The sequence below is a fragment of the Dipodomys merriami genome, unplaced genomic scaffold (genome assembly GCF_024711535.1).
Source record: "Dipodomys merriami isolate MVZ:Mamm:240054 unplaced genomic scaffold, mDipMer1.0.p SCAF_21, whole genome shotgun sequence".
NCBI lineage: Eukaryota > Metazoa > Chordata > Mammalia > Rodentia > Heteromyidae > Dipodomys > Dipodomys merriami.
Genome location: NW_027203493.1, coordinates 17,885,838 through 17,907,085, shown reverse-complemented (window position 1 = coordinate 17,907,085; position 21,248 = coordinate 17,885,838). Strand labels below are relative to the sequence as shown.

General features: G+C 44.2%; 1 protein-coding gene across 3 annotated transcripts in view; it reads left to right on the top strand.

The window, feature by feature from the left end:
• Positions 1 to 6,246: 6,246 nt before the first annotated feature.
• Positions 6,247 to 21,248, top strand: part of Tcp11l1 (t-complex 11 like 1) — a 29,941-nt gene continuing 14,939 nt past the window's right edge. Inside the window, exons 1-4 of one of the 3 annotated variants that reach the window (XM_070032639.1) lie at positions 6,247 to 6,320; positions 10,951 to 11,131; positions 16,875 to 17,007; positions 19,340 to 19,460. In XM_070032639.1, coding sequence (XP_069888740.1) covers positions 10,975 to 11,131; positions 16,875 to 17,007; positions 19,340 to 19,460 — 411 coding nt within the window. In that variant the 5' untranslated portion in view covers positions 6,247 to 6,320; positions 10,951 to 10,974. The other 2 variants (XM_070032641.1, XM_070032642.1) reach the window with 2 other exon arrangements.

The window sequence follows — 21,248 nt, the reverse complement described above, 5'->3', positions numbered from 1 at the left end:
TGTAGGGGGGGTGGTCCGGTCGTGGGGCCTGAACTCTGGGCCTGGGCGCTGTCCCTCAGCTCTTCAGCTCAAGGCTAGCGCTCTACCACTTGAGCCACAGTGCCACTTCCGGCTTTTTTCTTTTTGCTTATGTGGTGCTGAGGAATTGAACTCAGGGCCTCAGGCATGCAAGGTAAGCGCTCTACTACTGAGCCACCTTCCCAGCCCCTGATTTGAGGTTTTTGTGGGGGTTTGGGCAGTACCAGAATTTGAACTCAGCCTTATGCTGTTGTTGCTTCACACTCTACCACTTGAGACTCTTATCCCTTTTTTTTTTTGTTCAGTCGTGGGGCCTGAACTCTGGGCCTGGGCGCTGTCCCTCAGCTCTTCAGCTCAAGGCTGGCGCTCTACCACTTGAGCCACAGCGCCACTTCTGGCTTTTTTCTTTTTGCTTACGTGGTGCTGAGGAATCGAACCCAGGGCCTCATGCATGCAAGGCAAGTGCTCTACCACTGAGCCACCTTCCCAGCCCCACCCTTATCCCTTTTTCACTTCAACTATGTTTTTAGATCAGGTCTCATGTTTTTTGCCCAGGGTTAGCCTGGGACCAAAATCCTGTAAACTCATGCATAGCTAGTAGCATGGTTCAACCTCACATCAGACTGACTGACTGATATGAGGATGAACTCCAACCATGATCCTCCCAATCTCTGCCTCTCTCTTTAAGTAGTTGGTATTACAGGTGTACCACAGCACCAATTAATGTGCTTCTCAATCTCAATCTATTGGTTTCTCTTTTGTCCCTCTTCTTTTTCTGTCTTTTTTTTGGGGGTCTGGTCTTGGGGCCTGAACTCTGGGCCTGGGCGCTGTCCCTCAGCTCTTCAGCTCAAGGCTAGCGCTCTACCACTTGAGCCACAGTGCCACTTCCTGCTTTTTTTTTCTGCTTATGTGGTGCTGAGGAATTGAATCGAACCCAGGGCCTCAGGCATGCAAGGCAAGCGCTCTACCACTGAGCCACCTTCCCAGCCCCCTTCTTTTTCTGTCTTTACTGTTAAATAAACCTAGTTATTTGTTTCCTAGTCATTGAGTTTCCCATAGTCTGACTGCAAGTCTAGGCTGTCCTTCATGTTCCTTAGCATTCTGTGCTTTTTGTAAATTGCACCTTAGGGGGAAAAGTAATACCATCTCTTAAACAAGTTAATATTTTGGAATGACTCCAGGCAAGACACACTTGGTAAATAGACCAGAAAAATAATGCAATGCAAAATACTATTATAGATCAGTGTTGGTCAGTCACATTTTTCATCCTACCTACTCAGGAGATATCATTTGGGAGGTTCATGGTTCAAGGCCAGCCTGGGCAAAAATTCCCATCTTAAAAAAGATATGGCGGTGCACCTGCTGCCCTAACTATGGTGGGAAGCATAAATAAAAATAGGATCAGGGCTGGGAAGGTGGCTCAGTGGTAGAGTGCTTGCCTTGTATGCATGAGGCCCTGGGTTTGATTTCTCAGCACCACATAAGCAGAAAAAGCCATAAGTGGCACTGTGGCTCAAGTGGTAGAATGCTAGCCTTGAACTGAAGAGCTGAGGGAACAGTGCCCAGACACAGAGTCCAAGCTGCATGACTGAAAAAAATAAATAAGAGGATCATGGTCCTGGCTGATCTGAGCAGAAAAAGCAAGACCCTATCTCAAAAATAACCAGAGCAAAAAAAAAAAAAAAAAAGCTGGAATTATGGGTCCAGTGGTAGAGTGCTTTCCTAGTGAGCACAAAGGCCCTGAATTCAAACCCTAATACTGCTCCAAAAATACAATATAATTTGAAATGTACACTCTTTTTTGTAGTTGTTGTTGGTCGTAGCTTAAGGCTAGTGTTCTACCATGGAGCCACAGCACCATTTCTGGTTTTCTGGTGGTTAACTGGAGATAAAAGCCTTACAGACTTTCCTGCCTAGGCTGGCTTTGATCAGTCATCCTCAGATCTCAGCCTTCTGAGAAGCTAGGTTTATAGGTGTGAGCCACCATTGCCCGGCAACTTTTTGTATATAATAGGATAAATTTTATATTTTAGCTTAGACTTTTAATGAGAGGTTAGGAAATATGAATGATGCAGCAATATGCTAGCATATCAGTTATTTTCTGATAAAACTGATACTGCCTTTTCTTCAAATGGCAGAAGATAAGGACTGATAATTATATCTATGATAAGTTTCCCTAATAAATCAGGGACAGTTATATTTTTCTCTCATAATCTGGAGCCGGGAGAGGCACTTTTTTTGTAGTTTTTTTACAATGAGGTAAAAGAAAAGGTAGTTTTTGAGTTAAGTGAGAGGAAGTTTTCTGAGATCCTCATAGTTGGCAGAGCAATTGTGTTTATGCAGTCCAGTTTGAATCTTTGTTTTTTCACATAATTACAGCATGATTATTTGGCAACCAAAACTAATGCCTTCAGGGAAAGGCACAAGTAACAGATCAGTGATGTTCCAGCTTTGAAGCAACATTCTTTACAATGCTAATTTCATGGGAAAAATCCAGTAAAACCATAGTTTATTTCAAACTTCATAAGCAAGAATAGGATGTTTTAAAAAATAGGATCATGTTTACTTTAAGCAGTGTCAAAAATTTAAAGCACAGGCCCAGCGCCACCTTTCAAATACCTTGCATAATCCTGAGTGACTGGCACTGTCAGTTACTGATAGTTGTATGTCATTTATTCTTCCATCTATGATGTCTTCTTTGGGCCCCAGGCCCATGTGTATATTTGGTGCTGAGGTGATATGAGCTTTGCCACCATCCTAGCAGAGTAAACCAAGGCTAAGCAATTCAACCAAAGGCAGCCTCTGTAGGCTTAATGAGACTTAACTTCACACAGGAATCAGTCTGACCAAATTTTATACAGGTAAACCTAAATTATGATAGAGCAAGAATTAACAGACATGAGGAAGAAAAATAAGAGAAACTCTGTATGCTAGGGGGTTGGCTCTAGCAGCTTACCTCCAATGCAACTACCACTTTTCTCCTCCCGAGTCCTCTGTAGCTGGCAGTGCACTCCTTTTTACCCAGAGGTGAGTTGAATTTTCCAGTCCAGGAAGCCAAAAATCAAATGAACATGTGTTATGCTTATATTTAAAGTCTTCAAAACATATCAAAAGATTGTTAGTGTCCTTACCAAGTAAAACTTGGTGATAGAAGCCGGGCATTGGTGGCTCATGCCTGTTATCCTAGCTACTCAGGAGGCTGAGATCTGAGGACCACAGTTCAAAGCCATCGCAGGCAAGAAAGTCCATGAAGCACTTATCTCCAATAAACTATCAGAAAACTATCAGAAGTGGCGCTGTGGCTCAAGTGGTAGAGTACTGGCCTTGAGCTGAAGAGTTGAAGGACAGCGCCCAAGCCCAGAGTTCTAGCCCCATGACTGACCAAAAAAAAAAAAAAAAAAATTTGGTTATAGAAGATCCTTCAGGGGCTGGGAAGATGGCTCAGTGGCAGAGTGCTTGCCTTGCATGCATGAGGCCCTGGGTTCGATTCCTCAGCACCACATAAGCAAAAAGAAAAAAGCCGGAAGTGGCGCTGTGGCTCAAGTGGTAGAGTGCTAGCCTTGAGCTGAAGAGCTGAGGGACAGTGCCCAGGCCTGTAGTTCAGGCCCCATGACTGGACCCCCAAAGAAAAGATCCTTCAAGGAGGGCTTGGAATGTGGCTTAGTGGTAGAGTGCTTGCCTCACATGCATGAAGCCCTGGATTGGATTCCTCAGTACCACATACACAGAATAAGCTGGAAGTGGCACTGGGGCTCAAGTGGTAGAGTGCTATCCTTGAGCAAAAGCAGCTCTGGGGCAGTGCCCAGGCCCTGAGTTCAAGTCCCAGGAATGGCCAAAAAATTTTTTTTTCTTCAAATAAGCCAGTGGCTTATGCCTGTAACCCTAGCTACTCAGGAAGCTGAGGTCTGAGGATCACAATTTGAAGCCAGCCAGCATGGGCAGGAAAGTCCTTGAGACTTTATCTCCAATTAACCTCCAGCAAACGGGGAGTGATGCTCTGGCTTAAAGTGGTAGAGTGCTACTAAGCAAAAAAGCTCAGGGAGAATGCTCCCAGGCACCCACGACCAATCAAAAAAAAAAAAAATCCTTCAAGGAAGGTAGCGATGTCACTGGGGAAATGAAGTGGTTCCACCCTCGCTACACATTAGATTCATTAGAGTTTTTTTTGTTGTTGTTGTTTGTTGTGGGGCTTAAACCCAGGCCCTGAGTACTGTTCCTGAGCTCTTTTTGCTCAAGACTAGCCAGCACTCTACCATGTAAGAGCTACAGGGCCACTTTGAGTTTTCTGGTGGTTAATTGAAGTCTAATGGACTTTCCTGCCCTGGACTGGCTTTTGAATCATGATCCTGAGATCTCTGCCTCCTGAGTTGCTAGGATTACAATCATGAGCCACCAGTGCCTGGCTCTAGGCTTTTCAATCTAATCTCTCTTCCATGGCATCATTCCTAGTTTCACATGATGGTTTTAGAATCACTGCTTCTCCTTATGTTGAGAAACATGACTCCAGTCAGAAGTCAGCTTGCTATTTTCTTTGTGAATCTTAACAAGTCCAGTTAATTGAGTATGTGAGGGTTTTTTCATTTTTTCTCCTAAAGTGATTTTTTTTTTTTTTGTCAGTCCTGGGGCTTGAACTCCGGGCCTGGGCACTGTCCCTGAGCTGCTTTTATTCAAGGCCTGCACTCTACCACTTGAGTCACAGTGCCCCCTCTGACTTTTTCTGTGTATATGGTGCTGAGGAATCCAACCCAGGACTTCATGCATGCTAGGCAAGCCCTCTACCACTGAGCCACCTTCCCAGTCACGATTTTTTTTTTGGGTGGGGGGACGGACGGGTAGGTCGTGGGGCTTGAACTCTGGGCCTGGGTGCGGTCCCTGAACTATTCACCTCAAGGAGAGAACTCTCCCACTTAAGCCACAGCACCACTTCGGGTTACTGGTGGTTAATTGGAGATGAGAGTCTCGCGGACTTTCCTGCCCGGGCTGGCTTTGAACCGCGATCCTCAGATCTCAGCCTCCTGAGTAGCTAGGATGACAGATGGACCCATTTTGTTTAAATTTCTTTAAGAAGGTGGGGAGGGCAGGGATAGTGGGAGAACAATGCTCGACGAGAAGTGTACTCATTACTCTCACGCAAACCCCTTTGTACATCAGCTTTACAGGACAGTTTTTAAAGAAGCAGCAGCGGGGTGCTGGTGGGTGCTGAATCGCCCCGAGGTCTTCCGTCCTCCAGGAGTAACTCCACGCCACGGGGCAGGGTTCCAGGCGTTAGCTGCGCCTGCTGTTCGTTAAGCCAGGGCTGCAGGCTAGCGAGCCGTCCTGCCTTCATGCTAAGGCATGCATCCGTGCTCCGCTCTGAAAACGTGTTTTCCAACACAGCAGCTAAGACTCACACGTCTTTTCACGATTTAAGACCGGGCAAGGTCGCCAAAGCCTTCTCTGCGGGTAGCTCGCTGCTTTTCCGCCGGCGAGCGCAGCAGCAGCGCCTCACGGCTGGGCCAGCTCCCGCCACCCACACCTCCGGCGACGCGTCCGGATCCGTTTTCCTCGGGAGACGCTGGGGGCGCGCCGGGCTCAGGAGCGACCCGCGGGGGGCCGAGCGCGGCGGCCGCGGCGCCCGGGCCCCGACGCCCGGCCCCGCTCTTTGTTCGGGCGTTCGTGAGGTGCAGCAACCGCAACCAGTAAAGACTCAACACCCCCCCGCGGTGCCGCGGGCTCCGGCTCTTGACTCAGTGCTGGGCGTGGCTCGGGAACAAACCCCGCAAACCCACAAGACTCATATCCCGCCGGCGCGTCTCCCTTCCCGTCACTGGATGGACTCGGCGCCCGCCCCGCCGCGCCTTTCCGTACAGCAACATGGCGCCTCCCCGAGGGGGACCGCAGGCCCCGGCTCCGAGCCACCGCCCGCTGCGCCCCCTCAGCCGGCCCCCGGCCCGCTTCCCGCCTTTCCTCGCGGATAAGCAGCGCCCTCCAGCTCCGAGCCACCGCTGGCCCGGGTCCCTTCACAAGCTGGCACCCGAGCCGCCAAGACTCCGTACAACAACATGGCGCCTCCCTGCGGTGGGAACGAGCTTGCCGGACTAACCACAGCCTCCCTTTCCCGACGCTGAAGAGCGGTCGCTCCCGGCCCTGGCCCATTCCGGTCGGGCAGAGAGGACCGCGGGCAGCGCGGCGAGCGTTCAGAGCCGCGGAGACTAAGCCGGCCCGGCCCGGCCCGCCGCGCGCCGCTCCCGCCTCCGTCGCGCCGCCCGCCCCGCCCGACTCGCGGCGGGAGCAGCTGAGGGTGATCGCCGACGCCGCGGCAGGTGAGGCGAGCGGGCGCGGAGCCGGCGGGCCCCGCCCGGGGAGGCGCGAGGTCGGAAACACAGGCATTTCTGGGCCCTTTTCCGCCGGGTTGGAGTCGGGTAAGGTCGGGAGGAGGAGAGGGCGAAACTGGGGCCAGGGCCGGACCGAGGCCCACCCTCCAGGCCGCCGTCCCAGCGCCCAGTCCCGGGCTCGCCACTCCCTCGCCGGCCCCAACAGCTGTTTACAACGGAAGCGCGGCGCCGGGAGGAGGCCTGGCCCCTTCTGCGGGGGGCTCTCCCAGGTCTGCGGGCCGCGTCCACCTCGGGGGGGGGGTCTTCGCAGCCAGACAGCACCCCTCCACACGGAAGCTCCTCTCCGGGCACTGTAGGGGTTGATGATTGGGAAATGGGGAATGAATGAGCAGTAAATGGCTCCTGGCGTGCTGCACCCCCCACAGTATCTTTCATTGTAGTAAGGATGGTGCTGGGGTGCCAGATTAGGGCAGGCACCATCCCGGCTTGATCTACCCTCCTGAGAGCACTGAAGTCACCCCGCCAGCAAAGAGGCAGAATTGGACTCAAGTTACCTCCGAGACCCCACTTGCAAGTCCCCCCAAGTGCCCGACGTGACTGGCAATTCGTACTTATTGGGCATTTGTTTGTAGAGGGTGTTTTTACCTGTAGTGCGCATGTGTGGGGAAAGTAGCTGGTTCTGACTTGAGAATTTCAGAACCAAGGTGAAGAATTTAAAAAATATACAGAGTAACACTTTTCACCTCGCCCCATCCACCTTCCCATCCCCATTGCCTTCTGCCCTCACTGTGAATTGACCCTCTTCACCTCCTCTTTCTCTCTCCCTCTTTTTTCATTTATTATTTATTTACTTGTCAGTCCTGGGGCTTGAACTCAGTGCCTGAGCTGACCCTGAGCCTCTTTGTGCTCAAGGCTAGCCCTCTACCACTTGAGCCACAGCGTCACTTCCAGTTTTTTGGTGGTTTATTGGAGATAAGAGTCTCACGAACTTTCCTACCCAGGCTGGCTTTGAACCGCGATCCTCATATCTCAGCCTCCTGAGTAGCTAGGATGACAGGAGTGAGCCACCGGTGCCCGGCTGGCTCATTCATTTTTGTAAGGGTACTAGAGTTTGAATTCAGGGCCAACCCTGAGCTTTTTCACTCAATAATGAGGCTCTGCCACTCAAGCCACAGTTCCACTTCTGGCTTTTTGCTGGTTAATTGGAGGTAAGAGTCTCATGGACTTCCCTTCCTGCACTGGCTTTGAACCATGATCCTCACATCTCAACCTCCTGGGTAGCTAGGATTACTCATGTCAGTAATCTCAGCTTCCTTCTCCATACAAAGCTGGGTAAGATTCTCCTTTCAAAGACTGGCTCATCTCCTCCTCCCTCCCTCCTCAAGTTTGAACTCAGGTCCTGGAAATTGCCACTCTACCAATTGAGCCACTCCTCCAGCCTTTTTTTTGGGGGGGGGAGAGGGGTGTTATTTGGCAGAATCTTGCCCAACCTATGCAGCCCTGAGAAACTGGGATTACAGGCAATAGGCCATTACCCTGGCTCTTGGCTCACATGCTATCTTTCCTGGGAAGGTTTTTCCCAACCTCCTCACGGACAGAAGTAGTTTCTTCCTCTGTTATTCCTAATAATAATTTCATAATGCCACTGAAGTTGAACTTTCATTATAGATCCCTGTGAGCAGCTCTGTCTTCCTTGCAGTTTTTCATCTTTGTATATCTATTTAAATCAACATGTTTTGAATCAAACTTAAGGCAGTGATGAGTACCAAAGTCTAAAAAGTGCAGATACTAGTGAGGTTGGAGGAAGTGCCTTGGGAAGAAACAGGACTTGAGCTGAACCCTAAGAGGAGGGGGTTAGTTTACTGAGCTGAGCATGAGAGACCTAGTCTTACCTTTCTCCTTACTGTGCTGAATGAGTTCCTTCACCTTTTCTGGGCTGCTTCCCAAGCTTGTGAGAGAGAATAAAATTAGAAGAGGTTTTATTTGTCCTTTTCTCATAGAATATTCTGGTAATGTTATCCTTTGGATCTTGGAGTATTTTCAGACCCTAGTAAAATTTAGGATAATGAGCAGATAGGTTTCAGAAGACAAGTTGGTTTAGAAAGATGAAATACTTTAAAACAACCTTTGTATTATAATACAGACCCCCCAAATTTCAAGTCCAGCATAACTTCATTCTATTTAATGGAGGTCTCTGAATTGTTTTTAATTTTTTTCTTGTTATTGAATTTTTTTCTTGTTATTATATGCCAGAGGGGTATAATTACATAAGTCAGGTAAGAGTACATTTCTTTTGGGACAGTGTCACCCCTTAACCTCCCACTCTCCCAGTTTTTCCACCCCTATCCTCACCCAAAACTTGTATAGTTCATTTTCAAAGTAGTATCCAGTGAGTACCATTGCTACATATGTTCACCCTTTGGCCCTCTATTTCTGTGGAGGTCTCTGGAATTTTAAATAATTACGCCAGTGAGTCCTTTTTGTCTACTGGGCCAAACTTCCCTGAAGCTACCCATATTTCTTTTGATCCTGTGATTACCTTCTAGCTGTGTAATAACAGTCTAATTAATGTTTATGATATTGTTTTGTGATCTTCTGGTGCTAATTGTACAAATGTTAATTATTTTCAGTAATGCAGAAACATCATATGTTTCTTCTCCCTTTATTAGAAACACCATAGGAATAGAAAGCTCCAGGAGAAAAAAAAAATAACCTGTACAGAATTTTCATGTGCTGAGCCCAGTGCTGGTGGCTCACCCCCATAATCCTAGCTACTCTGGAGGCTGAGAGCTGAGGATCATGGTTCAAAACCAGCTCAGGAAGGAAAGTCCATGAAATTCTTATCTCCAATTAACCACCAGAACACCCGAAGTAGCACTGTGGCTCAAGTGGTAGAACACTAGCCTGGACAGCGCCCAGGCCCAGACTTCAAGACACAACTGATTTAAAAAAGAAAAAAAAAAAAAGCTCTGTGGTAGAGTGCTAACCTTGCATGCATGAGGCCCTGGGTTCGATTCCTCAGCACCACATAAGCAGAAAAAGCCAGAAGTGGGACTGTGGCTCAAGTGGTAGAGCACTAGCCTTGAGCTAAAGAGTTGAGGGGCCACTGCCCAGAGTTCAGGCCCCACGACTGGCAAAAAAAGAAAAAAAAAATCATGTGCTTAAGATGATTTTACTAACTGGACCCAAGTATCAAGAAAATTTCTTTTTTTGGGGGGGGTCCGGTAGTGGGGCCTGAACTCTGGGCCTGGGCGCTGTCCCTCAGCTCTTCAGCTCAAGGCTAGTGCTCTACCACTTGAGTCACAGCTCCACTTCCGGCTTTTTTCTTTTTTGCTTATGTGGTGCTGAGGAATAGAACCCAGGGCCTCAGGCATGCAAGGCAAGCACTCTACCACTGAGCCATCTTCCCAGCCCCTCAAGAAAATTTCATCCAGTCACATACATTAATGGTTGTCTTCAACTTCTTACTTTTAAGTGTGGTCTTTTCCTACTGACTGAAAGGAATAAATAGGAAGCTAATAAAAATACCTATCCCACATGTTTTTGACACTTAAAGTTTATACAGTATTTCTATTTATTATCCCAAGCTATACATATGATAAGGTCAAAGAGCCATTTTAGCCAAATTTATTAGAAGGTCATTATAAGCATACTCTTCAAGTGTTTTTTTTTAAATCAGTTTACTAGTTCAAAAGAATTTAAGGTGAAGTTGTGGCTCAAATGGTAGATCTCCAGCCTTGAGCCCAAAAGCCTATAGACAGTCCATAAGACCCTGAGTTCAAGCCCTCAGACAGGCACCAAAACAAAAAAGAATTGAAGATTGAGCTGGGAGTGATACCACACCTGTAATCCCAGCACTGGGAGGTTGAGGCAGGAGGGTTGTGTATTCAAGGTGAACCTTAGACTAGTGAGACCTTGTTTCAAAAAAAAAGGTAAGATTGAGACATTCCTTTTGATTAAAATAGAAGCTGGCAGCTTATATAGTGTTGTCTTCTGTTAAGATCATGTGTTCTTTTTTTTTTTTTTTTTTTTTGGGGGGGGGGTCCGGTTGTGGGGCTTGAACTCTGGGCCTGGGCGCTGTCCCTCAGCTCTTCAGCTCTAGGCTAGCGCTCTACCACTTGAACCACAGCGCCACTTCCAGCTTTTTTTCTTTTTGCTTATTTAGTGCTGAGGAATTGAACCCAGGCCCTCAGGCATGCAAGGCAAGCGCTCTACCACTGAGCCACCTTCCCAGCCCAAGACCATGTATTCTTATACCTGCTACTCAGGAGTAGGAAAAAAAATACTTGAACTATTTTTCTTTATCTGAGGTCTATAAATACGGTAAATTACACGTCATTTTACAATGATCTGTTTAGTCACTGAATTAGAATATTGTATGGGCTGAAGGCATGACAGGTGGTATGGCACCTTCTTCCTGCCAAGCGTGAGGTCCTGAGTTCAAACCCCAGTACCACCAAACAGATACTATGCAATAGATGGATACAGTAGATGGATAAGATCTTAGTAAACCTATTTATTTTACAGACAAGTAAACTAAAAACTAACAATTTCCCAGTCACCCTGCTAATTAGTGACAGAATACTTTTGGCTCACTTTTTTTTTTTTTCTTTCCTAGGACAGTGAATAAACTTAATTGAGAATGTCTGAAAACCTTGACAAATCTCATGTAAATGAAGCAGGAAAATCAAATGATTCTGAGCAAGGCCTGGAAGGTGCTCTGGAATGTTCTGATGAAGTTTTACAGAAACAAATAAATTCAGACTCTGCTAGTCCACAAAGAATGCAAAGACCTCACTGTAAGCAAATTTGATTTTGGTTAAACACAGTTATTGTTTTCAGTTGATATTTTAATTAGGCTTCTTTGTGCATGGGTCTCTGAACTAAATTAGAACTTAAGAAAAGCAACAGTTTCTCAAGTGGCAACCTTGAGGGTTTTCAGTTGCATGAGAAGTTAAACGTTAGGACTACGTCCAGGATGTTCCCATCTTTTCTCTAGCCTCTGGCATTCGGTTTCTCCGTAGGGCTCTGAGAAACAGGATGGTGGAATGCAAACAACAGCTAGAATTAAAAGAGTGAAAAGTCTGAGACTAATTCTAGTCTGGACTGTGCTTGTGCAGGTTTGGAAGGGCATGTGAATTGTTCACGCCCTAAAGTCATGCCCAGGGTTTAGTTCCCACAGGTAGGAGATTCAGTTTGTTCAGTGAGTGGGTGAAGTCATTTCAGATCTCTGGCAGGGAGCAAGTCTCAGAGATGAAAGGTGGCAATTTCGGTGTCTTCCCAGCAGTTGCCTCAACTCATGTCTTTTATTAAGAATATTTAAGCTTTTTGAAGTGAGTCCAAGATTGAAAGTTTAAAGTGGAGTGTCATAGTCTAAGCATTTGTCTGTGTTGATGTTATCTCTTTAAAGTAGAGATGATCAGTAATTTTGCGTATTTGGAAGAATTGCAAGCATTTTTGGGTTTTGAGGTGTGTTTCTTCTAAAGGGATCAAAGTCTTTCCCAGGTAGCTTATTAGACAGCATCGTATTTTTATGGCAAACACTAGCCAACCCCATTTACTGTGGTATCACTTATATTTGATAAGCTACAAGGTTAAACTGGGTCCAGGAAATCATGCTTTATTAATAACATCATCTATTGTGCAGCTATTAGACTTTATCTGTAATACATAGTTAGGAAGCTCCTATTGTTCTATCTTTAAAGCAAGGGATATATACCTGTCTTGTTGGGTCATTGTAAAGATTAAATGAATTCATGGAAAGTATTTAGGCTAGTGCTTAGCATGTTATAAATGCTCAATAAATATCACTGATTATTACTGTTACTACTAATATGTATCTGTTAATGATGCCAGGATTGATTGCTGTAGTGTGGGTGTTCTGTCATTTGGATATGAAATATCCTCCATAGGCTCATGTGTTTTTTCTTTTTTTTTTTTTTGGTCCGGTTGTGAGGCCTGAACTCTGGGCCTGAGCACTGTCCTTCAGCTCTTCAGCTCAAGGCTAGTGCTCTACCACTTGAGCCACAGCGCCACTTTTTTCTTTTTGCTTACGTGGTGCTGAGGAATCGAACCCAGGGCCTCAGGCATGCCAGGCAAGCACTCTACCACTGAGCCAACTTCCCAGCCCCAGGCTCATGTGTTAAAACTTGGACCCAAGCCTGTTGCCAGTGGCTCAGGCCTGTAATCTTAGCTATTAGGGAGGCAGAGATTGAGAAGATCATGGTTTGAGGCCAGCCCAGTCAAAAAGTTCACAATACCCATCTCAACTAATAGCTGGCACAGTGGTATGTGCCTTTCATCACAACTAGGTTAGAAGCTGAGGTGGGAAGGATCTCAGTTCCAGGTTAACCTGGTAAAAAATGGAGGCACTATCTCAAAAATAACCAGAGCAGAAAGAGCTAGAGGTGTGGCTCAAGTAGTAGCTGTGTGCATAGTAATTGCGAAGCCCTGAGTTCAAACCTCAGTAGAACCACTGAAAAAAGGGCTGGGAAGGTGGTTCAGTGATAGAGCGCTTGCCTTGCATGCTTGAGGCCCTGGGTTCGATTCCTCAGTACCACATAAGCAAAAAGAAAAAAGCCGGAAGTGGCGCTGTGACTCAAGTGGTAGAGCACTAGCCTTGAGCTGAAGAGCTGAGGGACAGCGCCCAGGCTCAGAGTTCAGGCCCCATGACCGGACCCAAAAAAAACTTGTTTCCCAGCATATGGCATTTGGGGAACTTGGGGAGGTGGTAGAACTTTTAGGTTGGGGCAGTCTTCCAGACACAACCTAGAAGGGCCCTACAGAAGCTTGGATTAGCTCTACTTTGGCTTGAGTACCCTTTGTCTCCTCTAGAACTCCTGTGGATAGTGGATGGTTATTGTGGGAGTGTTGGAAGATGAGGTTTTTAGGAAGAGATTAAGTGGTTAAGACAGATTACTTCTTTTCTGTCTTTCTCTTTCTCTCTCTCTCTTTCTCTCTCACTTGCTTTCTTTCTTGCTGCTTGTTTTTTTGTCAGTCCTGGGGCTTGAACTCAGGGCCTGGGTGCTGTCCCTGATCTTTTTGTATTCAAGGATAATACTCTACCACTTTGAACCATGGGGCCACTTCCGGTTTTCTGGTGGTTAATTGGAGATAAGAGTATCATGGACTTTTCCTGCCTGGGCTGACTTTGAACCTGGATCCTCAGATCTCAACCTCCTGTATAGCTAGGATTACAGGCATAAGCCTCCAGCACTAGGCTTTGTTAGTCTAGTTAGTTTTGTGTTGCAACAATTACTTTAGGTAAATCATCTTGGTAAGAGAAAAAGTTAACTTTGGCTTATGGTTTAGAAGTTCCAGCCTATGGCCCACAATGATGAACTGCTTGAACATGTCTGTCATCTCCCACAGTTCTCTTGTGTCCCTGGCAACAAATCTTTTCTCTGTACCAACAGCCTTTGGTACCTACTGATCTGCTTCCTGTCACTATCATCTTGTCCTTCCTACAATTTCATATTTGGGGAATCCTAGTGAATATAGTCTTTTATATCTGACTTTTTATTGTAGGATAATGCTTTTGAAATTCATCTGTGTGGGCTGTAAATGTGGCTTAGTGGTAGAGTACTTGCCAAACATGCATGAAGCTCTGGGTTCAATTTTTAAGTACCACATAAACAGAAAAAGCCAGAGGTGGCGCTGTAGTTGAAGTAGAGTGCTAGCCTTGAGCACAGAAAGGCTCAGGCACAGTGCCCAGGCCCTAAGTTCAAGTTCCAGGACTGACCTCCCCCCCCCCCCCCCCACAAAAAGCATGAAATTCACATGTATCAGTGGGTCATTCCTTGTTATTGCTGAGTAGTATTCAATTGTGTGGTTATACACAATTTTTTTTTAAATCCTTTCTGAAGTTGATAGACATTTAGAATAATTTCAGGTTTTCACTGTTACGAGTAAAGCACCTATTAACATTTGGGTTCTAAGTCTTTACATAGCCATATATTTTCCAATTTCTTGGGTAAAGATCTAGGGTCATACAGTTAGTCTATCTTTTACTTTTTTTTTTTTTTTTTGCCAGTTGTGGGGCCTTAACTCTGGGCCTGGGTGCTGTCCCTCACCTCTTCAGCTCAAGGCAAGCACTCTACCAATTGAGCCACAGTGCCACTTCTGGCTTTTTCTGCTTATGTGGTGCTGAGAAATCGAACCCAGGCGTGCAAGGCAAACACACTACCACAGAGCCATCTTCCCAGCCCTATCTTTTACTTTTGATAAACTCCAAGCTGATTTCCAAAGTGAGTGCATCATTTTACATTTTACACCCAGAACGTATTCCTTGATGGTTGTACTTTTATACTAAGTTTTAAAACTATTTATTATAACCCCTCCAATTCTCTTCAAAATGGGTTAAAAATTTTTTTTCTATTACCTTTCCACATGAATTTTAGAATCAATTTGGTCATTCCCACAGAAATTTTGACTTTTGGAGTTTTGATTAGGATGTGTTTAAGCAATAGATTTTGGAGAAAATGATATCTTCATAATATGATATTAACATGATATACCTAAGAATTAAAATGATATATCTGAGCTGGTTGCCAGTGTCTCACACTCATAATTCTAGCTACTCAGGAGTTGAGATCTGAGGATCATAGTTTGAAACCAGTCTGGACAGGAAAGTCTATGAGACTCTTATCTCCAATAAACTACTCAGAAAAAGCCAGAAATGGTGCTGTGGTTCAAGTGATAGGATACTAGCCTTGAACATAAAAGCTCAGAGACAGTACCCACTCCCTGAGTTCAAGCCCTAGGATCAGCCCGCGCGCGCACGCACACACACACACACACGCACACACACGCACACACACACACGCACACACACGCACACACACAAAAGATATATCTGGATTTTGATGTTTGGTATTTATCATACTCTACTAATATACATGAAGACAGTTCAACTATTTTTAGGCGGTACTGGAGTTTGAACTCAAGATACTCCATTTGCTAGGAAAGTTTTCTAACACTTGAACCACACTTCCAGCCTTTTATGTGTTAGTGATTTTTCAGATAGGGTCTTGCTTTTTTGTTCAGGCTGACCTTGGCTTGTAGTGCCCAAGTACCTACGTTAACTGGCACAGTCACCATACCCAGTCTTTGTTTTTGTATTTTTATTAATAATTCTGGAAATGCTGAAGAATTTTGTGAGGAGGAATTTTGAGCATTTTCCCAACTTCTCATTTTATGAGACCAAATAAAGATTTTTACCAGACAGGATATGGCAGTTCTTACATTTGGTTCCTTCTCAGAGGGAAGAGGGGCAAAAGAAAAGAAAAACTAAGAGAAGGAAAGTTATTTTTCACTAACTAGATGACTCTATAATTGTTAAATCCTTGGCAAACCATTACTGGCTTCTCTGATTCATTTGAAGCCCACATCTCATCATTATGTAAAAATCACTGTATTATCTGCCAGAGGAAGCACTTCTCAAGTTGTAGTTTCTAAGACCACACAGGGCTCATTAGAAATACAAATAAAGTAAAAAGGCCTAGAGGCATAGCTGAAGTGGTAGAGCACCTGCCAGCCAAGCACAAGGTCCTGAGTTCAAAACTCAGTACTACTAAAAGAATAAAAATTTTAAAAAGGAGCACCAAAACACTAAAGCTAGTTGAATTTGGAGAGATACTTTCATGACAGAGTGTTAGTGGGAGAAGAAAACTGATGATGGAAGTAGAAGAAAATGTTAAATCCAGAATCAGTTTTTTCTCTTAGAAGAAAAAGGATTAGAAGGGTTAGAACAGGAGGTAGGGTTAAAAAAAGGCAGCAGAGGGGTTAGAACAAATGCTCAGCTTACTAGGAAAATGAAAACTTGTAACAGGTTTTCAGTCTCAGTTTACTGCTATGATTTTTCCATTCACCTTGTTTAGTGAAAATCAGATGTTTTGAGTATTGTGAGTGATCTCCAATTTTAGGATCCTAAATGCAATAATCAAAAGGAAAATAGAATAACAAAAGTTATCTTGCTATTTGAGAATAAAAAGGATTTCCTTTTATTAGAGTTACCACCTTCTTAATTAATTAATTAATTTTCTCTTTTGCCTGTCCTGGGCTTTAACTCAGGGCCTGCATGCTGTTCCTGGGCTTTTGTGCTAAATGCTACCACTCTCCCACATGAGCCACAATTCTGCTTTCTACTTATTGGCAATTAAGTGATGATAAGACTCTCATAGACTTTTCTGCCCTGGCTAGCTCCAAACCTAGATCTTTCCATCTCAAATTCCTGAGTAGTCAGACTTAGGCATAAGCCACCAGAGTCCAGACTATGATACATTTTTTTTATGCTCTTACTGGGACTAGAACTCAGGGTCTTATACTCTTATTTGGCTTTCTCGTTCAAGGTTGGTGCTCTACCAACCTTTTTTGGTGATACTTGTAGATTAGAGTCTCACAGCTGGCTTCTAACCTTGAACCTTAGATCTCAGCTGCCTAAGTAGGTAGGATCATGGGAGGGCGCCATGGGCACCTGGTTTGCTTATTTCAACAGAAATTCTAGGGAGAGAAGTTAAGTCCCTTTCCTGGGTTTTGTTGCAGCCAGTCCTCCTCAGTTTGTGACAGTAGAACAACTTCTAGAGACAGCAAAAGGTGTCACCAACATGGTTCTAGCTCATGAAATTGTAGTCAATGGAGACTTTCAGCTTAAACCAGTGGAATTACCAGAAAACAGGTAAGATGGCCTCTGCTTTTTCACCTTGTTAACTTTGTGAAAACTATCATCGCCCAGTTCTGGAAATGTTTCTTTCTGGTCATGCTTATATATTAAAGTACATTTCCCTGTTGTACACTAGTGCTAAAAATATTCCTAGATTAGGAATTAGGATCTTGATACTTCAGTATGCGAATAAAGTGTGGAAGTCAGAAATAACTCATATCAGTTCATAGCTGCCTTATTTTGCTTTTTTTCAGAGCACTGTCCATCTGTTCCTTTGCATTGAAGTTGTTGGCTGGCTTGCATTTTAGTCTAGATTTTTTTTTTTTGGGGGGGGGGGGAGTAGGTCATGGGCCTTGAACTCTGGGCCTGGGTACTTTCCCTGTGCTCTTCAGCACAAGGTGAGCGCTCTACCGCTTGAGCCACAGCACCACTTCCGGTTTTTAGTGGTTTATTGGAGACTTTCCTGCCCGAGCTGGCTTTGAACTGCAATCCTCACATCTCAGCCTCTTTTTTGTTGTTGTTGTTGTTGTTGGTGGTGGTGGTGGTGGTGGTTGTGGGGCCTGAACTCTGGGCCTCAGCTCTTCAGCTCCAGGCTAGCGCTCTACCACTGAAGTCACAGTGCCACTTCTGGCTTTTTTTGCTTATGTGGTACTGAGGAATCAAACCCAAGGCCTCATGCATGCAAGGCAAGCACTCTACCACTGAGCCACCTTCCCAGCCCCAATCTTAGCCTCCTGAGTAGCTAGGATTACAGGCATTAGCCGCCAGCGCCTGTCTCTATTCCAGATTTTAAACTCCATGAAGATAAGCATGAGGGTGTTCTCCCAATCCCTAGTACCTAAGACATAGCAGTTTTTAGTTAAATCTAAAACTCTTGCTTGTATCTTTTAAAATAAATCTTTTAAAAATGAATTGTTAACTGGGTGCTGGTGACTCACACCTGTAATCCTAGCTACTCAGGAGGCTGAGATCTGAGGATCTAGGTTCAAAGCCAGCCTGGGTAGGAAAGTTCATGAGACTCTTATCTCCAATTAACCACCAGAAAACCGCAAGTGGTGCTGTGGTTCAAGTGGTAGAGTACTATCCTTGAACACAAAAAGCTTAAGGGCAGCACCCAGGCCCTGAGTTTAAGCCCCATGACAGATGACAAAAAAAAAAAAAAGACAAAAAATGAATTGTTATTTGAAAGAAGAGACACTGTTATAATTGTAAAAGTGCCATTGATTTTAAAAGAGAACCTTGTTTCAAGGGAAAGATGTTAAAAGTGTGAAGAAAGTTTGTTTTAGAATCAAGGAAATCTGGATATAGATGCCTTTAACAGTTCCCTGATGTCAGGACTCTGGTTGGTATGTGTGCCCCTTTCTTGGCCTGTTCCTCATGGCTGCAGGACAGATGTCACAGCTACTAAGCACTCCATTATACACCAGCTTTCCAGACAAGTTGGGGAGAGGACTGGGGTCTTCCTTTTCTGAGAAGAAACATCTATCTTTGGATTCATGAAGCAGGTATCCCATAATACTTTGTTCATTAGATTTGGTCACAATCTACCCCAGCTTGTAATGAGCCCAGAAATGTTCAATCTGGCAATCAGGAATGGATCAGCTCTGTTGAACTTGTTAGGATCAGACATCATTCATTTTCATAGGCAGAGTTTATCCTGCCCTGTAAAACACTGGCATTCTGCTAACAGAAGAAATGGTTTCTGTCTCCAACAGAAGGTTTCTAAATACATCCATCAAGATACCTCTAATATGCCTACAAACATGTTTTTTATTCATGTTAATAATGAAGAATTGGTGAGTTGGGTGTAGTTCAATGGTAGTGTGTATTAGCATGCATGTGGCTCTGGGTTTGATCCTTAGCACCATTTTTTTTTTTTTTTTTAAAAAGGAGGAGGAAAGAAATGGTATAATTAAATTATACAGTTTTGTACCTAGTTAAGCAATATTCCATTTATCATCTGGGAATAGGATATTTTTAGAAAAGAGTCCTTCCAACTGCTAACATGTTATATTGTTATCTTAAACTATTTAATTAAATCTTAGAAAGTTGCTATTATCAGGAACTAAAAATTAATGACATAATTTTTCATAGTTGTTTCATCATTTAACACTGTTCTGAGCTACTAATTGGACCAATGTTAGTTAATAAATTAGCTGTAAATGATTCTTTCTAATCACAAACTGAAAGTTAAAGTATGTTATCAGTTTGAATCTGTCTGGAAAATCTTTCTTGGTTCCTTTTTTATTTTAAAGATTTGTTACTATCATCCCCATCAACTGATTTTGAAAATGATTTGAGGCCCCAATATTTTAGTTTCTATCTTTTTTTCCCCCACTGTCTCCAGCTTGCGGAAGAAAGTAAAAGAGATTGTACATAAAGCTTTTTGGGATTGCTTGAGTGCCCAGCTAAGTGAAGACCCCCCAACGTATGACCATGCTATCAAACTTGTAGGAGAAATCAAAGAGGTAAGACAAAGATGAAAGAGTGCTGCTGAAGGCATTTGTGGGTTTTTTGTTTTTGTTTTGCCTGTCCTGGGGCTTAAATGCTGGGCCTGGGCACTGTCTCTGAGCTGCTTTTGCACAAGGCAAATGCCCTACCACTTGAACCACAAAGCCACTTCCGGCTTTTTTGAGTAGTTTTATTGGAGATATGACTCTCTCGGAGTTTCCTTCACAGGTTGGCTCTAAACTGTGATCAGATTTCAGTGCTCTAAGTAACTAGGATTATAGGCTTTTTTAAAAATACTGGTCCTAGAGCTTGAGCCCAGGGCCTGGGCACTGTCCCTGAGCCTTTTTGTGCTCAAGGGTAATGTTCTACCATGGCGCTACTACTGATGCTAAAGGCATTTGTTTCACCTGTGTGCTTTCCAAATGACTTGAAAGAAATCTATGGTCACAAACACAATTTATTTCCCAAAATTTGAAATGAGTATTTTGACCTAGTGCTTTTTTTTTTTTTTTAAACTTTAAGCAGTTTATAGAAACCTGAAGATGTTACTTTCTTTTTTTGCCAGTCCTGGGGCTTGAACTCAGGGCCTGGATACTGCCCCATGGTTTCTTCTGCTCAAGTCCAGTGCTCTACCACTTGAGATGGCTCCATTTCCAGCTTTTTTTTTTTTTTGTCTTTCAAAAGCTAGAGTCCTTCCAACTGGAGATAAGAACCTCATGAATTTTTAACTGTTATCCTCAGCTCCTTAGCCTCCTTAGCATTATTCTTTTAAAATAAAAGTTCATGTTTTTAATAATCATTGTTTCAAAATAACAGAACTTATAAAATATAGATTATTCATAAATGTTAATAAGCATTGACAATTCAGTTATTTTGGCCAAAAAGTTTCAGGCGCTGGTTGCTTACCCCTCTAATCCTAACTTAGATTGGGGGATGAAGTCAGCCTGGTCAGACAAATCCGAGAGATTCTTATCTCCAGTTTATCGGCTTATAAGTTTGACTAGAGATGTGGCTCAAGTGGTAGAATGCTAGCTATGAACAAAAAAGCAGAGTGAGGGCACAGAGCCCTGCGTTCAAGCCACACATGTATACCCTCTCTCTGTCACACACACGCACACACGCGCGCACACACAGACACACACAGAGTAATTCAGTCTTTGGAACAGAAGGCTTTTGGGAGGAAAAGACTTGTTTGCAATGCTGTTAACAATATTATTAAAGAGGAATTAATCTGTGGAAATTGAAATCAGTGTTTTTTTGCTCCATTATTGTCTTTTCTTGAATCTATAATATTGTTATTTAGAGCTTCAATAGCTATTCTAAATGACTTTTTTTTTTCCCCTATAAATTTGTTTAGTAAAAGGTTAAAATATATGTTGGTAAACCTTTATCTCAATAGTCAGACATTTCTTTTATTTATTTATTTATTTTTATTTTTTATTTTTTGGGTCTGGTTGTAGGGCCTGAACTCTGGGCCTGAATGCTGTCCCTCAGCTCTTCACTCAAGGCTAGCTCTCTACCACTTGAGCCACAGCGCCACTTCTGGCTTTTTTCTTTTTGCTTATGTGGTGCTGAGAAATCGAACCCAGGGCTTCAGGCATGCAAGGCAAGTGCTCTACCACTGAGCCACCTTCCCAGCCCCGAGACATTTATAATAATTTTTTTTTGGGGGGTCCGGTCATGGGGCCTGAACTCTGGGCCTGGGAGCTGTCCCTTAGCTCTTCGGCTCAAGGCTAGCCCACTAGTGCCACGATGGGTCAGCTCTACCAGGAGCACCATGAAGAAGACTTCTTTCTATACATTGT